General features: G+C 40.8%; 1 protein-coding gene across 1 annotated transcript; it reads left to right on the forward strand.

Moving 5' to 3' along the window:
- The first annotated feature begins 9,552 nt into the window (after positions 1-9,552).
- On the forward strand, positions 9,553-10,965 carry LOC103159416 (elongin-A3 member D). Its single transcript, XM_027391018.1, has one exon. It carries the CDS (start codon positions 9,553-9,555, stop codon positions 10,963-10,965), a length of 1,413 nt encoding a protein of 470 aa, XP_027246819.1.
- Positions 10,966-17,154: the final 6,189 nt, after the last annotated feature.

A 17,154-nucleotide genomic window follows, 5' to 3' on the forward strand; every position in this document is an offset into this window, starting at 1 on the left:
TTCAATGAATGAAACAACCTTTAGAAATCCACATGCAGTGAAGTGGTATAAAACAGTCTCTTCCATGTAGCAATTTCTTCATGGAAACTACCTATAATTACTTATCTTCTCCTATATTGCATTTACCATCCCCCACCTGCTTCTCATACCATCAAGTTGTTGAGTTAGTTTAGAATAAAGGCAGGGGATGGACAGATGTCTCAGAGGTTAAGAGCACTGCCTGCTCTTCCAGAGGTCCTTAGTTCAATTCTTAGTAACCACATGGTGTCTCACATGAGAGCTTGTGCCTTCTTATGGCATGCAGGCAAGTGTTCATGGAGAACACTGTATACATAATAAGCAAATAAATAAGCAAACAAATAAATCTTAAAAACAGGAAAAAAGAAGAAAGTCAGTAATTGGATGAAATAAGAAACCATTTCAAGATGTAAAATGGTAAAGAGACATTCTCATATTCAGTTGAGGAACTCAGAAATGTTTATATTATTTTACTAAAGCAGTGTCAGAAGACTAAGGTTGTGTCTAAATGCATACAAGTCTCATGACCCTAGTTGTCCCCCAGCCACTTCTATATATAAAATTTAAAGATTCATTTAAAAAATTTTCATTTTCATTCAACATTTTCTAAAAGATAAAAATCCTTTAAAATCAAATATCTAAGTAATGCTTCTATGTACAGACATCCTCTAAATGCAGGCTGAGAAATATATAAAGTCACAGAAAAACTAAATATCTTCTGTTTTTGAGACTTTTGGATGAGTCTAATGGGTTCATATCTCATGGCATAATTACATATGTGTTGCTTTGCTTGAAATGCAGAAACCAAGGTAACTATGTCTAAGACCTGATTATGGAGCTGGTAGTGATACTGGCTGTTCAAATGAGCCCCCTCTTTCTGTAATAACATCCATGACATATAGCAACTAGATTTGCTCAGCCTGTGTTTTTATATAACTAAGGACCCCCTGGACAAAGGAGGGATCATCTGCAATTTTCTGTGTACTACAATAACAATTGTCAATTAAGAAAATGCCTTTGGACCAGCTTTGTGTAGCATGTGTCAAGTTGATAAGATAAGGCAACCAGCACTTTTGCATTGCATACTGTGTTCATTCATATTAAATGTTACTGGAAACAAAATAATATTTTCTAGGTTTTTTTTTTTCTGTAGGCTTTAAGTTTTTAGTTAGTTTGAGTGTTAATTTAAAGGAAAAAAAACAAAGTGACCTTAATTGGTTTCAATTTGCATATTATATTGTTATGCAAATATAAACATTTTATTAGGTTTATGTGTTTATCATTTTTGAAAATATAATCTTATGTGTCACTATAGAATAGCTACATGTTTTCTGGTAACTTAAAATGTAGAACGTAGAAGATGGTTTATAGCCACCAAGAGGGCACTGTTAGACTTTAGTGAAGTAACTGCTCATTGGAAAGTGAATCAGTCTGTTTTCTGGGCCTCAACAATAGTGACTTAGAATAATGTCTTTACCTGTGTGATGTCACTTCCCATTTACTTGCAAATTCTGGGGTTAGTGACAACTGGGCTCTAAATATACATTAGTTTAAAGTTTCTAATTTGTTGTCAAGGTTTTATTTTACTCTATCCTATTCCTACTTATAAATATATAAATGGCTGTCATCCCTTATAATATGAAATATACCTTCAAAACTCAATGTAATTGTAAATTTCAGGAAAACCATAAAAGAAAATTGGTGAGAGTAAATACAGCTGATTTTAAATCACTTTAGTTTTCCTTTACTAGGTTTAGAAACAGGGAAATGACAGCTGGTTGTGTGCACAGCTCACAGCCCTTGGCTTATATGGCACTGGAGCACCAAAGTAAAGCCACTGATCTCAGTCACATTGTATTTCCCATGCAAGTAAGTAGTGTTTGCTGAAACTACTGGCATTTGTATCTATAAGCATTTCTGCTTAGATGAATATTTACTGCCATTTTCACCATTATTCTGTCTCAGCATTTCACTGAGTATTTGAGTAGAAGAATCCATTTTCAATCCTAAGATGTTATTGATTGTCACATTTCACACTAGTGGGAAACTTCCTATTATTTTTATATGTATATAATTTTTATATGTATATATGTATATAATTTGTAACTGAAATACAAGGAGAGTGAAATCAATTGTCTATGAATTGGGGACATATAATTCCAAGTCAAATTATAGGCAAATAATTTATATATGACCTTCCCGTTCTGTAATGGTGTGTTACCCATTTTAAAACAGAACATGGACATTTTCTCCTAACATGGACATTGTTACTCTGTGACTCTGCTATCTTTGAACATTAAACTATGCTGTAAAATAAATACACTGCATGTAAGTGTTAAATGTGGTATTTATGTCTTGGATAGAGACTGCTTCTAGGGTATTTAATAGAAATAAATGATCTTTTGAAGACAACCTTGTAACATTTTACCTTGGTGTTTGTGACTTTAGAGAGTCCATTATATATCACAACGGTCTTTTCTATAACATAGTCTCACACAATGCATCCTTTGATTTAATATTCCTGGATTAAAAATCCCAGTTCCTCAAAGTTCAAGCTCACTACCATTCAAAGTATAACAAAGGCTTGATGGCTGATAAATGAATGAACGACACATTGGTATATTGCGTGTTTCAATGGAGATTTTATATTCTGGTAGTTTTAAACTAACAAACACAAGAATGTAGAAAATCTTCCCACATAGCCCTATTCCAACAGATGCAGGTAAGAACTGGAAAAGTGCTTTGAAATCCATCTTTCTTAGCCTATTTATACCCTCTTCCTTGACCTCTGAAACCTCTGATCTTTTACTATCTTTGAGGATCTGCCTGTTTCTGTAATATCATATATTTGAAATTTTAGTGTTCACAGCTTTGTGGATTGGTCTCCTTCACTTAATAATTCAATAGAAGATTTTTTCATAGTTTGAAAACTCATTTGTTTCAATGTTATATAATGTTCTATTGTATGTTGGTGCCACAGTTGTATTTATACATTCACCTAGAGGAGAACATTTGGGTGCAGATGTTTATGTAGACATGTTTTTTAAATATTTTGTTTTACTATCAAGGAGTAAAACTGTTGAATAATGTAACTAGAATATGTTTATATTTATTTTTTCATTTGCCATCCCATCACCAACAAATGAAAGTTTCAGTTCCTATACAACTGTTTTATGTTTAGCAATGTAAGTTTTTTTAAAAGATTTTGGCATTTTCTCCTGCCTCCCTGGGGAGAGCTATCCCCACCTCTCACCAGCCCACAGCACTGTAGTGTAGTCAGTAGTGTGGTTGTGAGAGAGCGGGCTCTGGCCATCATACATGTCTCCTTCAGTTGATGATCTTGGTGTAGATGCAGGCTGAGAAAGCTTCATCCTCTCTTAGGGATCTGGCCACTAGGAATTGGACATGTTCAAGTGAATACTTGGAAAACAGAAAATGACATCTTCCCCTCAGTCATGGGGCTGAGGTTGTGTGGAGCAGACATGGGAAGACTGTGAAATAAGTGCAATTGGGTTCTTGATGGTAGGTTCCCAAATAATCAATAAAAATGAATTTTTCAGTTAAAATAAGTCCTTTTTATGAATACAAGTTTTTTGTTTTGTTTTCATTTGTTTTATACTTTAGTTGTTCTTGTCAGGTCTTGAGTATCTGAGCATTCAAAACAAGTACTTTACCAGAGAGCTATATTCCCAGCCATGACAATCTGTTCTTCCCTGTGAGCCTCTTATAGAAGATTATGGACAATTTCCATTTCTTATTTTTTTGAATTGGAAAATTGTGCAGAAAATTTTTAATTTTTATCTCTGTGATTGTTTAGGGTTGAGATATAATTCAGAAACATTCAGAGGGTTTTAATCTCAGTATGTAAAATTTCCTTTAGCTACTATTTCTATCATGTTTCCTCATCATAAGGGACAATTGACAGTGAATCTGGTTGGCTCAAAAACATTAATGAAAAGATAACTTTTCATGAGTCTAGTGTGTCTTCAAATATTCATTACTGTGTGATATCTTGAAGACCAAGGTCAGAGTTTTCATAAAAACAATGCATCATTTCTTGCTCTAGTGAAGTAACTCAATGAATGAGTTCTTGCCTATCATAAGCAAAGAATTGATGGGGGAAGTCCTTCTGTGTGTATGTGTATCTTATTGGTTGTTGAAGAAAGTACTGCTTGCCAATAGGGAAGCAAGGTAGGTGGCACTAGCAGTCGAGGAGGATTCTGAGAAATGTAGTAAAGACAAGTCTTGTGATCTAGGCAGGAAGTGATATAGCAGGAAGACTCAGAATATAAGCAGGTATAAGCAGGAGTTCACTCTGTTCCTCTACCTCTATTCTCTGTGAAGTAGACATGTGATCCCAGGAAGAGGACACATGCCACTGACATCTTCCAAAATAGAAGTCTTTATAAATATATACATAAAAGGCTATGGTTGATACTAAGACAGAGCAAGCATATAAGAAATTCTAGTCAATCCTGGCCAGCATTATTGTAACTAATATGAGTCTCTGTGTATTATTTTTGAGGCCCTAAAACCATGGCAGAACCCAGGCAGCTGGTGGAAAGGTTTATCATTACAAAGGATTATCTGGCTTATATCTTGAATGAAAAAATAAATTGCCAGTTAAAACTATGTGTACTGGAATTTATATGTAGAAGAGCAATGTTTGTTTATATTTACTACTAATTTTGTTTGGTTTCCACCATTCCCAAAAGGAGACAACCATTTGTTCTATTCTTTTCTAATACTCTGAAGTTTAAATATGTAGATCAATGGTTTTTTCCTCTTTTTAATGTAAAGAAGTGGATTCTATAATTTTTTTAATTCTGGCTACTCAGTCACTCTATTTTCCAAACTTAGCCCTTTAACCTAGATTTCTGTAAGACTTCCTTAGAAAGCACCAAGTATTTGAAGGGACCAGCTCCCCATTTCAGGAGCCATAACAGCCGAACACGTGCTTGTCTGACCTTGCCTTTGTCACTAGGAGGTCAGATGTCTGCCTTGTGACAAGGAACCAATCAGAATTTAGCTGGTGGCGCTATGCTTTATGACCCTGGGTGTACTTAACAGACAAGAGCACAGCAATGAAGCACAGAGCATAGCAACAACCCTGGGAGGGCCTATGGGCCTTAACAACCAGTTGGCCAATCAGCACACTGCATGCCCTCCAAGCCTGGAGGCATACCAATCGTGAGCCTCTGTGTACCCCTAGACACTCCCTTTATGCTGCCCTACAAGATCTCTCTCTGCAGCCGGTTCAAGCTGTTTTTTTTTTTTTGTAGCCAACCGCCATGGTGGGTGGACAAAAGAGCCAAGCTAATATGGAGTTAGCTCGTTAAATTACAATAAAGCCTCATGCAGTTTGCAGCAAGCTCTCGTATCTGCCTGGTGATTGGGGTGACCCTGAGGTCGTGGCCCTGGATCCTGGATAACTGAGTTTTTCCTGGGGTCTAACATATTTTAGCAAGAAATTATTTTCTTCAGAATCCTCTTATGTCCTTAGCCAACAGGGATATGCAAATCTGTCATGACCCGGCATGTCTCAGCCTTAGTCCATGACAGCCATGAGGTTCGACCTGAGTGGGGGTGTGTGGACCTGGAAGCTCCCAGCAACCCAAAGGCAATAAAGATCAAACACAGGCATCTTGTCATCTTCAGAGAGCTCTCAGTTCCATGTTGTGGAACTAGAGTCATTTCTTTATTAGCCATCTTTTCTCGTGTTTCTTAGCCATCCTGCCATTACCAGGAGGGAATCATCTTCTTTGTCCCTCTCTGCTCTGGCAGCTTGCCCCTTAACTCCTAACTTTCTGTCCTCACAAGTTATTCACATACCTCTTGCCCCTAGCCCAGGTGAGGGCCTATTCAGATGCTTAGGCACATACAGATGAAAATAAGAGGCATATTACCCTGAGGCTATGGTAAACATAGTAGCCTTACTGGCATTAAAATTACAATAGTGGGCTGGAGCTTTCAGGTGTTCCATGTTTAGTGAAACCAAAGGCAGGATCTCAAAATATTCCATAGTGGAAAGATTTTGGTCCCCCACACAAATCAAAACGTTCTAAGATACCATCTTACACCAATCAGAATGACTAAAATAAAAAAAAAAGAATGACAGTTTATGCTGGAGAGGATGTGGAGAAAGGGGAACAATTCTCCTTTGTTGGTGGAAGTACAAACTTGTACAGACACTTTGGTAATCAGTATGCTGGTTTCTGCAGTAAATGGGAACCAGTCTACCTCAAAACCCAGCAATTCCACTCTTAGGCAAACATTCAAAGGATGCACATTCATAAAATAAGGACATGTGTTCAACTATGATCATAGCAGCTTTATTTGTAATAGCCAGAACCTGGAAGCAACCTAGATGCCCCTCAACAGAAGAATGAATACAGAAAATTTGGTACATTTACTAAATGGAGTAATACTCAGCAGGAAAAAAAAAAAAAACAATGAAATCTTGAAATTCGCAGGAAAATGGATGGCACTAGAAGAAACCATCCTGAGTAAGGCAGCCCAATCACAAAAAGACAAACATGGTATTTATTCACTCAGATATGGTCATTAGACATAGAGAAAGGGTTACCAGCCTACAATCCACACCTCCAGAGAAGCTATGAAACAAGGAGGACCATGGAGAGACATAAATGGTTCTCTGGTGAAGGGGAAAAGTACAAAACTCCTGAACATATTAGGAGCATGGGGGAGATGTAAAAAAGAGTGGAGAAGAGGAAGGGGAGGAGAACATGAGGGATCAAGAAGATTGAGTTGGGCGATGAATGGAGGAGATCATGAAAAGAGACATATCAATAGAGGACACCATTGTAGGTTTAAAAAGATCTGGCAGTAGGGAGTTGTACAGATATTCACAAGGATGACCCCAACTAGGAATCTAAGAAATAGTGGAGAGGCTACTTTAAATGCCCTTCCCTATAATGAGAATGATGACAACCTTAAATGTCATGCTAGAGCCTTCATCCAGTAGCTGATGGAAGCAGAAGCAGACATCCACAGCCAAGCATTGAGCTGAACTCCTGGAAGCCAGTTGTAGAGAGAGAGAGGAGTGACAAAGGGGTCAAGACCTTGCTGGGAAACCCCACAGAAACAGCTGACCTTAGGAAGTGAGATCTCATGGACCCCAGTCTAACAGCTGGGCAACCAACATAGGACCACACCAGGACCCTTCAATGTGGGTTTCAGTTAGGAGCAGTGGGCAGTCTCTGGGTCCTCTGGTAGTGGAACCACTATGCATCTCTAGTTCATGAATGGTCTTCAGGACCCCATTTCCCATGGAGGAATACTCTCTTATCCTAGATACACAGGGGAGGGTGTAGGCCCTGACCCAAAGGCTTGACAGATTTTGATGATTCCTCATGGAAGGCATCTCCCTTCCTGGGGAAGGGATGGGTGATGGGATGTGGGTGCCCATGGTAGTCATGGGAGGATGGGATTTGTGAGGGAACTGGAAATGATATGTAAAATAAGATTGTTTCTATTTTAAATAAAATTTATAAAGAGACTCCTATTAGGTAACTTAGGAAGATATATCACAATATAAGAAGAATTTAATGCACAAGATATATTACTGATATTAAAAATCATAACATCTAACTCAAAAGACATGCTATTTAAAAAAGATATCAGCTTGTATAGAGGGACAAAGAAAATAAAAAGGAGAAAAGAAAGAATATTTTGAGAGTGCAAATAACGTAAAATGTTTTGCCCATAAGTAATTGTAGTAGAGCACATAAATGTGATGCATCTATCTAAGTGTCTGCACTTGAAAGTATACAGCAAGTGTATGAAGAGTGTATTTTGAATGTTAGAAAATAGTAAAAATGCATTCTCAGAACTACTAGAAGACATCTGATAATTTTCTGAATAAGCATATTAAGGGAATGCACTCTGGCTAAATATTTTTCATTCTAGTTAAAGAATGTTCATGGGTATATATGACTTGTGGGTGCTTTACTCCCTTGGAAGCCTACAAACATATACCAGGACTTTAAAAGATTATCATCAGGCAGGAAGCTGTCAGGTCAGATTCAGCTCAGGTATTCAGAGCCTTATGTCTGAAATGTGAGATGTCTTCAGCAATAGAGATTTCTTCCAGTCTCTGGAGTGTAACAAAGGGGAACCAGAATTAGCCTATATTTTGTTTGAGTCTCTTTGAATGTCAACTGGAATGGGAGTAACTTGTATTGTGTTTTTGTTATACTACGGCTCTTGGGGAGAGTTTTGGTGAGCCCATGTGGGACACTTTCATTATATATATATATATATATATATATATATTATATATATATATATATACTTTATGTATTATGTGCAATTAGGTAAATAACATAATGTCTTATACCTGTTTTTCAGAACTTCTTTGTGTAATTTATCCTGAATGGAAGGGACATATAACCAGGGGTAAGTAAATCAAAAGTATAATAATATTCAACAATGAATGTCATACATTACTTAGGAGGAAAAAAATAGACAATATTTTCTGGAAACTTTGGGACCATGTTTTCAATGGGAAAGAAACATAGTTACTTGTGTATAACTGAGACACATGTTGCTAGGGAGGTAATTCTAGAACTTTAATAACAGGGTTGAAAGGAACCCTCTTCTTCATGTTACATCTATAAAATATTGATCAAAGTTGTTGATATAACAAATGAACTACTAACAAAATTATGAAGAGAAAAATCAGGTAATCCAACAGTCAATCTATTGAAAATCATTCACAAGCCTAATTCTACATGCCAGAAGGACCAGAATTTATTCAGAGATATATTCTCCCCACCCCCCCACACACATGTGACACAGACACACATAAAACACACACACACACACACACACACACACACAAACACACACACACACACACACACACACACACACACACAAACACACAGAGTGACAAAGGCAAAGACAAAGAGATATGTAGTGTGAGTCTTTATAAAAGGTTCAATATTTCAGATAATCTAGTCATTATATTTATTATACCATTATCCTTATTTTTATTGAAAATAGATTATTCTGTCAAATAAATTATCACAATTACAATTTTATCTCTCTCTATTCCTACTAGATAAACCACCTATCCACTCTTCTTCAGATCCACTCAATCCCCCCCTTTTTAGACTTAATTTGGGACACTAATATATGTTACTTAGTATATTTTAAAAAGCAAGCTCAGTAATTAAGTAAAAAGGGACTCAGAATTATAGTCTTAATTAAAGATTACTGATTAGTATGTTTGCGAAACATGGAGAGAAGACTGCACTTTCTCAAAAGTGACATCATGATACCTACTTTTAATTCATTGTATGATTGCAGAACTATGAACATAGTAAAAACAGAGTATTACATCCTGTAATTGTTTGTGACCTCTGGGCCACAGGACTTTTCCTTCAATAGGAGCCCACTTACAGAAATTCCCAGAAACACTTTAGAAGTCATGCAGAAGCTGCGCGAGCGCCTGTGCACAGAGACAGAGCCAGGCAGCTCTATAAAACCCTGAAGAAACTCTCTTCACAGATGCTGGGTGACATCCTGGAGGAGATTGGCTTCAGGCAGACCATCAAGCTCTTGAAGAACCAGCAGCCCCTGGTCCCATTTGCCAAGGAGTTAGCAGCCAGGTGGTCAGAGCAATCCCAGTTTGGGTCCGAGCCCGGGCCCCCTCAGGACTTTTCCTTCCATAGGAGCCCAATGACACAGATTCACAGAAACTCTCCAGAAGACAAGCCACAGAAGCCTGCTTCCCGGGGACACAGAGAATATGGGAGCCAGGTGGTGGAAGTCAGTAGTAATAGCCCACAGCCCAGCGCGTGTCAGAGCATGGACACAAGCTCTAAGCAAATTGCAACATGCAGCGCGAACATGGAGACAGCAGGAAGAAGGAAACAAAGAGGGTTTTTCCGGGACCCTCAGCTGGAAACTGAGAGCCAGGGGAGGGTAGGCAGGCCCCCAGGAACTGTGGGGGAGCCATGGCCTCTTGAAGGGATGAAGCCCCTCCCCAGAAAGCCAGTGGCTGGAACAACTAAGCAGCGCCTGTCTCCACTGAGGGCAAAGGGACCAGGACCCTGGACCCTGGAAGACTACCCTCCTGGTTCTTTTGAGGGTTGTCTCAACTATGACTGCAATCCATCTTCCTCTGTGCTGCCTCCCCGCAAGAGGAAGAAGAAAAGCACCTGGAAATCTGAGGACCAGAGCCCTGGAGCAAAGGTGCCTAGAGGCCAGTCTCAAAGCTGCAAGGATATGAATCTCATCCTAGGTGCCAGTCCCTTTCCAGAGATCACCTCAAATCTCCAAGCCTGCTTTCCCCAGGATGGACCTGAGCACTCTTCCTTGCACACTGACCAAGAAGCAGCACCATGGGCGTGTAGGAAAACCTTCAAAACGCCAGTGTATTCTGGTGTCAGACCTGCCAGAACTCTCCCACAGATTTCGAACAAAGGACGCCAGGCTAAGTCTCAATCTAAGGGGGAAACTCACTGCCAACCCGCTCTGGAGGAAGGAGCACTCTGGAGTCAGCCAGAGGAGGACTACCCCAGGACCCAGATCAAAACTGCTAAGCCAGCTGACCTCCAGACTGAGACCCAGACACACCTCAGGATGCAAGAGTCCCAGAAGCTAAAGTTGCAAACCCTGTGTGCCAGCATCCAGAGCTCACAAGCCAAGAATCATCAAGGCGGCCAAACCAAAATGATCTGCTTCCATGCCCAAGCAAGAAACCCTGGCCAGCATGCACACTCTGGACCCAGAGGGGAGGCCTTCCCCGAATATGAGCACAGCCTCCCCGAACCCTCTGGCCCTGGCCATCTGCAGAGAGGTCCCCGCCCGCCCTTGGGCTGCAGCAGCAATGGCAGCAAGAAGACCCAGGCTAAGAAACCTGCTCCACTCATGGCCAACGCCTTCAAGGATTACAGGAATAGTTGGGCTAGAAAGTGAACCGACCCTGACTCACCGAATGACCAACCAACCAACCAACCATGCCTCTGTCCTCGCATTACTGGCACCTTTGAGAATGCAGGACTGAAGGAATACAAATAACAAAGAACGCAGGGATTTGTTTGAACACCAAGAGAGATTTAGCACTTGGACCCTCCATTTTATATACAAATGACTGCCTACTTATCTGAATGGAGACTTGGACATATACACATACTTTTTATGTGCATGCAAATATGTAGAAAGAGACTTTAAGGGATGCATAGATGCATTGGTTTACGTAGAATTGCTACTGAATGTTACTTAGGGATAGTAAATGGATAATTGTACAAATATCAAGGCAGATGAAAATATAGATAAATATATACATATATTTTTAATACATTAATGCACAAACAGTTAACATAAATATTTGAACATCAAAGACATTAAAAGTAAAATATGCGCTTATAAATGTGTGTGTGTGTGTGTGTGTGTGTATAATAAATTGAAAAACACAGGAGGGGTGTGCAAAGGGTCCCAGATGTCCCAGAGGATCTACTTACTTAGAGAAAGACATGAAATTTGGAAACCATACTTAGATCCCACATCTTGAGAAGCACTGGATTCAAGGGCACACTGTGCAACCAAGAAAAAGTTGGAGAGAAAACTAGAGGTGTGTGTACTAGTGGGCAGATATTAATTGGAGACTTACAGGAAGCAAGTGAAAGTGAGTAAGATGTATTGAATCTCAGGAAGAAATGGATTGTGAGTGTGTGTGTGTGTGTGTGTGTGTGTGTGTGTGTGTGTGTGTGTGTGTTTGATTGGATCTATAAGAAACGAATGTTAAGCAGGGCTGCATTGGCACACACTTTAAACCCAGTACTTGGGAGGAAACAGCAGAAAAAGAACTGTGTGCTCCAGGCCACCCTGGTCTACACAGCCAGTTCCAGGACAGGCTGTGAAGCTGCATAGAGAAACCCTGGCTCTAACAAAAAAAAATAAATGAAAAAAAAATAATATTAAGGTTAGTAAAAAGGTGCAAGGCCTGCAGAACATTCCAGATTACTAGGGGAATATTACATGCATTGTGGAACCAACCCTTTGATATAAATGCTTGAGAGTCCCGGGGATTCAAGGTCAAGGTATCCCAAAAATGGAAACCGGGAGAGAAGACCAGAGTTGTGCACATTGGCTTATGAAGAAAGAATTGAGATCCCCAAAAGGAAATGGGCAATCTTGTTGGTGTTTGTGTGGGGTTATGGATGTATTTTTCTGAGTGTTTGTGTGTTTTTGAGTGTGTGTATGCACACACTCACAGAGATAGGGAGACAGATAGAGGATATATATATATATATATATATATATATATATATATATATATATGGAGAGAGAGAGAGAGAGAAGGAGGGATGAAGGTAGCAAGAGACACAGGGGGGATTAAAATCAAAGTCGATGTAGCCGGAGGAAAATCTTAGAAATAAAGAATCAAGGTGCCAAAAAAAAAAAACCACCCAAATGCAAATTCGTGGCTGGACTATTTGCATATTCATCTGTGTCAGGGAAGGCCTAGGTACAACTGGCTTGTGGAAAGAGAAGGGAGGAGCTGCCCACCTGGTGAGGGCAGGGATGCTCTGACCTGCAAGCCCACCAAGGAAAAGCTCTTGACTTAATGATGCTCATTTCTGAAGCCTTGCTCACCCTATATTAACTGCACAAAAAGTGGAAGGGGAAGGGGTTCCATCCCTTTCTTACTCACTCTGTGTGAACAGTTAAAATACATGGCATGCACCCCTAGTATGGACTACTACACTGGTCGGCTCCCTCTTCCTAGAAGAGACAGAAGGACTTAGAGGGGCCCACAGGTGGCAGGGGCACCTGTAAGGGAGGCAGTGGTCTGGCAGCCATGGGGTTCTTTTGGGAGGCAGTAAGGACATGAAGGGGGAGAAAGAAGGCAGATGGGTGTGGCTGAGAGACCTCTGGATCCCCAAGGGCAGGCCCAGGAAAAGCAACCCAGGAGGTTGATTGGGCAGTCAGGAGGAGGCATGACACTGCCACCACCTTAAAGGTAAGGTGAGCCAGCAGAACAGTGCTGAGGCTAAGAGCCAGCTGACAAGCAGGCCAGCCCAGAAGCTCTTTCCTCTGCCCCAAGAGAGGCAGCCACGTCCCCAGGCAGTGGGCTAGCCCAGTCAACCCTGTTGCTTTTCGGGTGCCCGGCATTAGTGGAGATGAAGGTTACCTGCTGCCCAAAAGCCCTACAGAAGCTGCGCGAGTGCCTGTGCATGGAGATAGAGCCCAGGCAGCTCTACAAAACCCTGAAGAAACTCTTTCCAGCCCATGCTGCGAGACATCCTTGAGGAGACTTGCTTTATGCAGACCACCAAGCTCATGAAGAAACAGCAGCTCCTGTTCCCCTTTGCCAAGGACTTAGCTGCCCTGTGGTCAAAGGGGTCCCAGTTTGGGTCCCAGCATGAGACCGGGCCCCAGAAGGACTTTGTCTTCCATAGGAGCCCAATGGCAGAGATTCGCAGCAACTCTCCAGAAGAGAAGCCACATAAGCCTGCTTCCCGGGGACATAGAAATGATGGGATCGAGGTCTTCCAAGTCAGTAGTAGCAGCTCACAGCATAGCACGTGTCAGAGCATGGACACAAGCTCCAAGCCAATGGCAACTGGCAGCCCAAATGCGGAACTAGCAGGAAGAAGGAAACAAAGAATGTCCTTCAGGGACCCTCAGCTTGACACAGTGTGCTAGATGAGGGTAGGCAACCCCTAGGAATTGTGGGGGAGCCTGGATGCTGTAAGGGGAGGAGCCCCTCTCCAGTAAGTCAGAGGCTGTACCAGGGAAGCATGAGTGCCTGTCTTCCCAGAAGCCTCTGTCCTTTGCCTTCTGCAGAGGGCTCCCTGCCCACCACTGATTCTTTTTTTGGGCGGCGGCGGGGGGGGTATTTTTATTTTAATTAGAAAGAAAACTATGTTACATGTCAATCCCAGGCTCCTTCTCCTCCCCTCATCGCCTGTGTCCCCCATCTAACACCCTACCTATCTCATACCCTATCTGCTCCCAAGGGAGGGTGAGTGCTTCCATAGGGGGATCTTCAAAGTCTGTCATATTCTTTGGGGATAGGGCCTAGTCCAATCTCCTTGTGTCTAGGCTCAGGAAGTATCCCTCCAAGTGAGATGGGCTCCCAAAGTCCATTCCTTTGCTATGGATAAGTACTGAGGCCCCATAGATTTCCAAGGTCTTCTTACTGCCACCCACATTCAGGTGGTCTGGGTCGGTCTCATGCTGGTTTGCCGGTAACAGTCTGGAGACCAAGAGCTCTCCCTTGTTCAGGTCAGCTGTTTCTGGGGATTTCACCAGCCTGGTATGGACCCCTTTGCTCATCAGTCCTCCTTCTCTGCAACTGGATTCTAGTTCATGTCAAGGTTTAGTTGTGGGTGTCTCCTACTTCCACCAACTGCTGGATGAAGGCTCTACGATGGCATATAAGTTAGTCATCAATCTCATTATCAGGAGAGGGCATTTAAGGTAGCCTCTCCTCTGTTGCTTAGATAGTTAGTTGGTGTCATCTTTGTATCTCTTCAGACATGTCCCTAGTGCCTGATTTCTCTTTAAACCTGTAATGTCTCCCTCTATTATAGTGTCTCTCATCTTGCTCTCTTCTGTTCTTTCCCCAACTCAAACTGCCCCATCATGTCTTCCTCACCTCTCCTCTTCTCTCCTTCTCATTCTCCTAGTTCCCCGCCCCGTGCTCCCAATTTTCTCAGAGATCTTTTCCATTTCCCCTTCTCCAAGGGACCATGAATGTTTCTCTTAGGGTCCTCCTTGTTTACTAGCTTCTCTGGCAGTGGGGATTGTAGGCTGATAATCCTTTACTCCATGTCTAAAATCCACATCTGAGTGAGTACATACCATGTTTGTCTTTTTGTGACTGGGTTACCTTGCTCAGAATGGTTTGTTCTAGATCCATCCATTTGCCTTCAAATTTCAAGATTCCATTGTTTTTTATTTTCCCCGCTGAGTAGTACTCCACTGTGTAAATGCACCACATTTTCTCTATCCATTCTTCAGTTGAGGGGCATCTAGGTTGTTTCCAGGTTCTGGCTATTATAAATAATGCTATGATGAACATCATTGAACAGATATCCTTGTTGTATGAACGTGCTCCTTTCTGGTATATGCCTAAGAGTGGAATTGCTGGGTTGTGTAGTAGACTGTTTCCCAATTTCCGGGGGAATCGCCATACAGATTTCCAAAGTGGCCACATGAGTTGGCACTCCCACCAGCAGTGGAGGATTGTTCCTCTTCTCCAAATCCTCTCCAGTATAAACTGTCATTGGTGTTTTTGATTTTAGCCATTCTGATAGGAGTAAGATGCTATCTCAGAGTTGTTTGGATTTGCATTTCCCTGATGGCTAAGGATATTGAACACTTTATGTGTCTTTCAGCCATTTGAGATTCCTCTATTGAGAACTGTCTATTTAGTTCTGTACCCCACTTTTCAATTGGATTATTTGGTGTTTTGGAGACTAGCTTCTTGAGTTCTTTGTAAATTTTGGAGATCAGCCCTCTGCCAGATGTGGGCTTGGCAAATACCTTTTCCCAATCTGTGGGCTGTAGTTTTGTCTTGTTGACTGTGCCCCTTTGCCTTACAGAAGCTTCTCAGTTTCAGGAGGTCCTATTTATTAATTGTTGCTCTCAGTGTTTGTGCTACTGGTGTTATGTTCAGGACGCAGCCTTCTGTACCAATTCATTCAAGGGTATTTCCTATTTTCTCTTCTAATAAGTTAAATGTGGCTGGGTTTATGTTGAGGTCTTTGATCCATTTGGACATAAGTTTTGTGCATGGCAATAGACATGGATCTATCTGCAGTCTTCTAAATGCCAGCATCCAGTTATGCCAACACCATCTGTTGAAGATGATTTCTTTATTCCATTGTATAGCTTTAGCTTTTTGTCAAAAATCAGGTGTTCATAGTGTGTGGGTTAATATCAGGGTTTTCAACTAGATTTCATATATCTACCCATCTTTTTTGTGCCAATACCAAGCTGTTTTCAGGAATATCACTCTATAATAGAGATTGAAATCAGTGATGGTGTCACCGTTGGAAGTTCCGTTATTGAACAGGGTTGTTTTGGCTATCTGTCTTTGTCTTTTGTTTCTCCATATAAAGTTGAGAATTATTTTTTCAAGGTCTGTGAAGAATTGTGCTGTGATTTTGCTGAGGCTTCTGTTGAATATGTAGATTGCTTTTGGCAAGATTGTCATATTTGCTATGTTTATCCTACCTATCCAAGAACATGGGAGAACCTTCCATTTTCTGGTATCTTCTTTAATTTCCATCTTTAAAGACTCAAAATTCTTATGATACAAGGCTTTTACTTTTTGGTTAGTGTTACCCCAAAGTATTTTATGTTGTTTGTGGCAATTGTAAAGGGTGATGTTTCTCTGATTCCTTTCTCAGCACATTTATCATCCATATATTGTAGGGCTACTGATTTCTTTGAGTTAATCTTGTATCCTGCCACTTTTCTGATGGTGTTTATCAGCTGTAGGAGTTCCCTGGTAGAATATTTTGGCTCACTTATGTAGACTGTCGTATCATCTACAAACAGTGAAAGCTTGACTTGTTCCTTTCCAACTTCTATTACCTTGATCTCCTTTTGTTGTCTTATTGCTCTAGCTAGAACTTCAAGGACAATATTGAAGAGATATGGAGAGAGTGGACACCCTTGTCTTGTTACGGATTTTAGAGGAAAACCTTTGATTTTCTCACCATTTATTTTGATGTTACCTATTGGCTTACTATATATTGTTTTTATTATCAGGTATTTTCCTGTTATTCCTGATCTCTACAGGACTTTTATCATGAAGGGGTGTTGGATTTTGTCAAAGGCTTTTTCAGCATCTAGGGAGATGATCATGTGGTTTTTCTTCTTCAGATGGTTTATCTGGTTGATTACATTGATAGGGTTTTGAATGTTGAACCAACCCTGCATCCGGGGATGAAGCCTACTTGATCATGGTGGATGATTTTTCTGACATGTTCTTGGATTCGGTTTGCCAGTATTTTATTGAGTATTTTTGCATCTATGTTCTTGAGGAATATTGGTCTGTAGTTCTCGTTCTTAATTGTATATTTGTGTAGCTTGGGAACCAAGGATAATTATAGCCTCATAAAAAGAGTTTGGCAATGAACCTTTTGC

Source organism: Cricetulus griseus (assembly GCF_003668045.3).
Source record: "Cricetulus griseus strain 17A/GY chromosome 1 unlocalized genomic scaffold, alternate assembly CriGri-PICRH-1.0 chr1_1, whole genome shotgun sequence".
In the NCBI taxonomy this organism is placed as follows: domain Eukaryota; kingdom Metazoa; phylum Chordata; class Mammalia; order Rodentia; family Cricetidae; genus Cricetulus; species Cricetulus griseus.

What these genes read in the sequence shown, in the direction of transcription:
- LOC103159416 (XM_027391018.1), top strand. Translation starts at nt 9,553, where the DNA reads ATGCTGGGTGACATCCTGGAGGAGATTGGCTTCAGGCAGACCATCAAG.